This window comes from Etheostoma spectabile, chromosome 12 (genome assembly GCF_008692095.1).
Source record: "Etheostoma spectabile isolate EspeVRDwgs_2016 chromosome 12, UIUC_Espe_1.0, whole genome shotgun sequence".
Taxonomy (NCBI): Eukaryota; Metazoa; Chordata; class Actinopteri; order Perciformes; family Percidae; genus Etheostoma; species Etheostoma spectabile.
The window spans coordinates 28,444,102-28,446,291 of record NC_045744.1 but is presented as its reverse complement, the minus strand read 5'-3'; the positions used below and the strand labels follow the sequence as shown (position 1 = coordinate 28,446,291).

Sequence of the window (2,190 nt, the reverse complement as noted above, 5' to 3'; positions counted from 1 at the left end):
TTTCAGACAGGTTGCTCATGTCACATCTACGTCGTCAAGCTCAGTTGGAGGCTGCGCAATAATGCTCAGCCTTCACCAGAAAGATTCTTCTAAAAGACTTTACTGGTCTCTGTCCAGAGAACGGGATCTGTTGGTCCATTTTTTAACTGCCTAAGGTGTTTTCAGGTGCTCCTCTGTAAACTAATGGTGCTTTCAATTGGACTTTGTAAATTGTGAAAAACTCAAACAGTTGTTGTAAAGTACCCTTCTGCCATGTAGTGGCTCTTATTGTGGCATTCGCCATAACTGCTGAAAAGAAAATGTTTAAATCCAATCAAATCGGGACATTACAATCAAGTCAAATTGAATCGTGACGCCCCTACTAATTAACTAATCGTTTCAACACTAAACACCTTTTTGTCAAACTGAGATGAACACACACATGCTACTGCTATCTGCATGTTTTTATGATAGGATGTATAGTTGTCCTAAAATCTCTGATGAAATTTTATTAGATAAAACATGTATACATCACTGGATGAGTCAACCTGAATAAAGCTTATTTTAGTGAGAGAATAGTGGGGGTGGGAATCACCAGAGGCCTCACGATACAATATCATCACAATATGGTATTACTGCGATTTTAAATAAATTGCAATATTCTGCAATGTATTGCAATTTATCACCTTTTTTTTTACTTCAAATTTTTCCCAATTTCTAAGTATTTCCCTGAAAGGACACATTGTCATCAAAAGATAAACTTCTCTGTTTGTTTATATCACTTCAGTTTTATTGATGCAAAATGGGATTAAAAAATAGACAAACTGACCATCACATATATAATATGGCATCTGTGTAATGATACAGTATTGTCATGGAAAATATCATGATACCATGCTGTATACATTTTTTTCCCCCACCCCTAGAGAATAGGTGATATTGCTCTAGAAATATGAGGAAATGCATTGTTAGACATACAGTATATGCGGCATATTATGATAGATAGAACAAAACACCCAAGGGCGCAAGGTAACTGCACCAAAAATGCATTTTTCATTGAACTGGAACAAATGGGGGCATTGCAGTTATGTATAGTTTTACAACATAAAACCACCACATCCTAATTACAGGGAAATGACCTTTTTCCCTTAGTACCTTTGTGTGGTATTTCTATATCTGTGTTGTACTAGTGTTGTTCTAGTCTCCGGTTAAGATGCAGACACCTTTCTCTTGACTGTCCCCTTTGTCCCTCTTTGCCTCAGGACGTCCAGACGTGGTGGAGTCCGTTCCAGACGATCCAACATATAACGTGAGCAGCGAGCTCACCCTGGAGGTGAGCCGCAGTGACGACAAGGCCCTCATCACCTGTGCTGTCGACCATCCCTCTCTTGCTCCGGGGGACAAGAGAAGCGAGCGCGCTCTGCAAGTGTTGTGTGAGTCAACTGGGAAAATGGGGAGGAGTGAGGGAGGATACAGAGAGTACTGGATAACGAGAGAGGGAGAGTATAGAGGACAGACAGATGAGAGGGAAATGCAAAATACAACTTTGAACTGCTGTCTTTTTATTATATTTCTGCCTGGCTCTTCTCATTTATTAGGCAGCAGAAGCACATTTTCCTCCTTTGCAGTTTGATCTCTGCTCCAATCATTTCACATTAGCTGCCTGTAATAATGACCACACAGGAATGTAACCTTCCTCTGCTGGTGCATTTGCCCAGAGTTGAGTCACTGTGGATTAGAAGAGCAGGTTATCATCCAAATTAAACTATAAATGGATCCTCGTCGGAGTCTGTGTCACTGCTGCCACCCTGTGGGCGAGACAGCGGAACTGCATCGCAGATGGAAAGTGAAGTCGTTGTGTAAGGGGTTATGTCATTGTGGGAGGCAGAGAGAGTGGGACGCCTACAGGATGCAGATGGGAGTAGATTGGAGACGGGGATGAGACTGTGTGCACGTCTGTACGGTTATGAGTTCTGTGTTATGTAACTACACTCTTTGTGTGTTTTTGTGTTTGTCTGCGTGTTTGTCTTCCACTTACAGATTCCCCTGACGTGCGGATCACGCCCGAGAGCAATCTGCCTAGAGAGGGGGAGAAGTTTCATCTTCAGTGTGTGGGCAACGGCAACCCCGAGTAAGACACACACAAACGCACGCATGCACACTCTCACACACACACACACACACACACACACACACACACACACACACACA

General features: G+C 42.4%; 1 protein-coding gene across 8 annotated transcripts in view; it reads left to right on the top strand.

The window, feature by feature from the left end:
* The window catches only part of cadm3 (cell adhesion molecule 3), a 94,639-nt gene that overhangs the window by 75,425 nt on the left and 17,024 nt on the right, over positions 1 to 2,190 (top strand). For all 8 annotated transcript variants that reach the window (XM_032530762.1, XM_032530761.1, XM_032530760.1 and 5 more), the window contains exons 6-7: positions 1,242 to 1,412; positions 2,020 to 2,110. In XM_032530762.1, the coding sequence (XP_032386653.1) occupies positions 1,242 to 1,412; positions 2,020 to 2,110 (262 nt within the window). The remainder of the gene's footprint in view (positions 1 to 1,241; positions 1,413 to 2,019; positions 2,111 to 2,190) is intronic.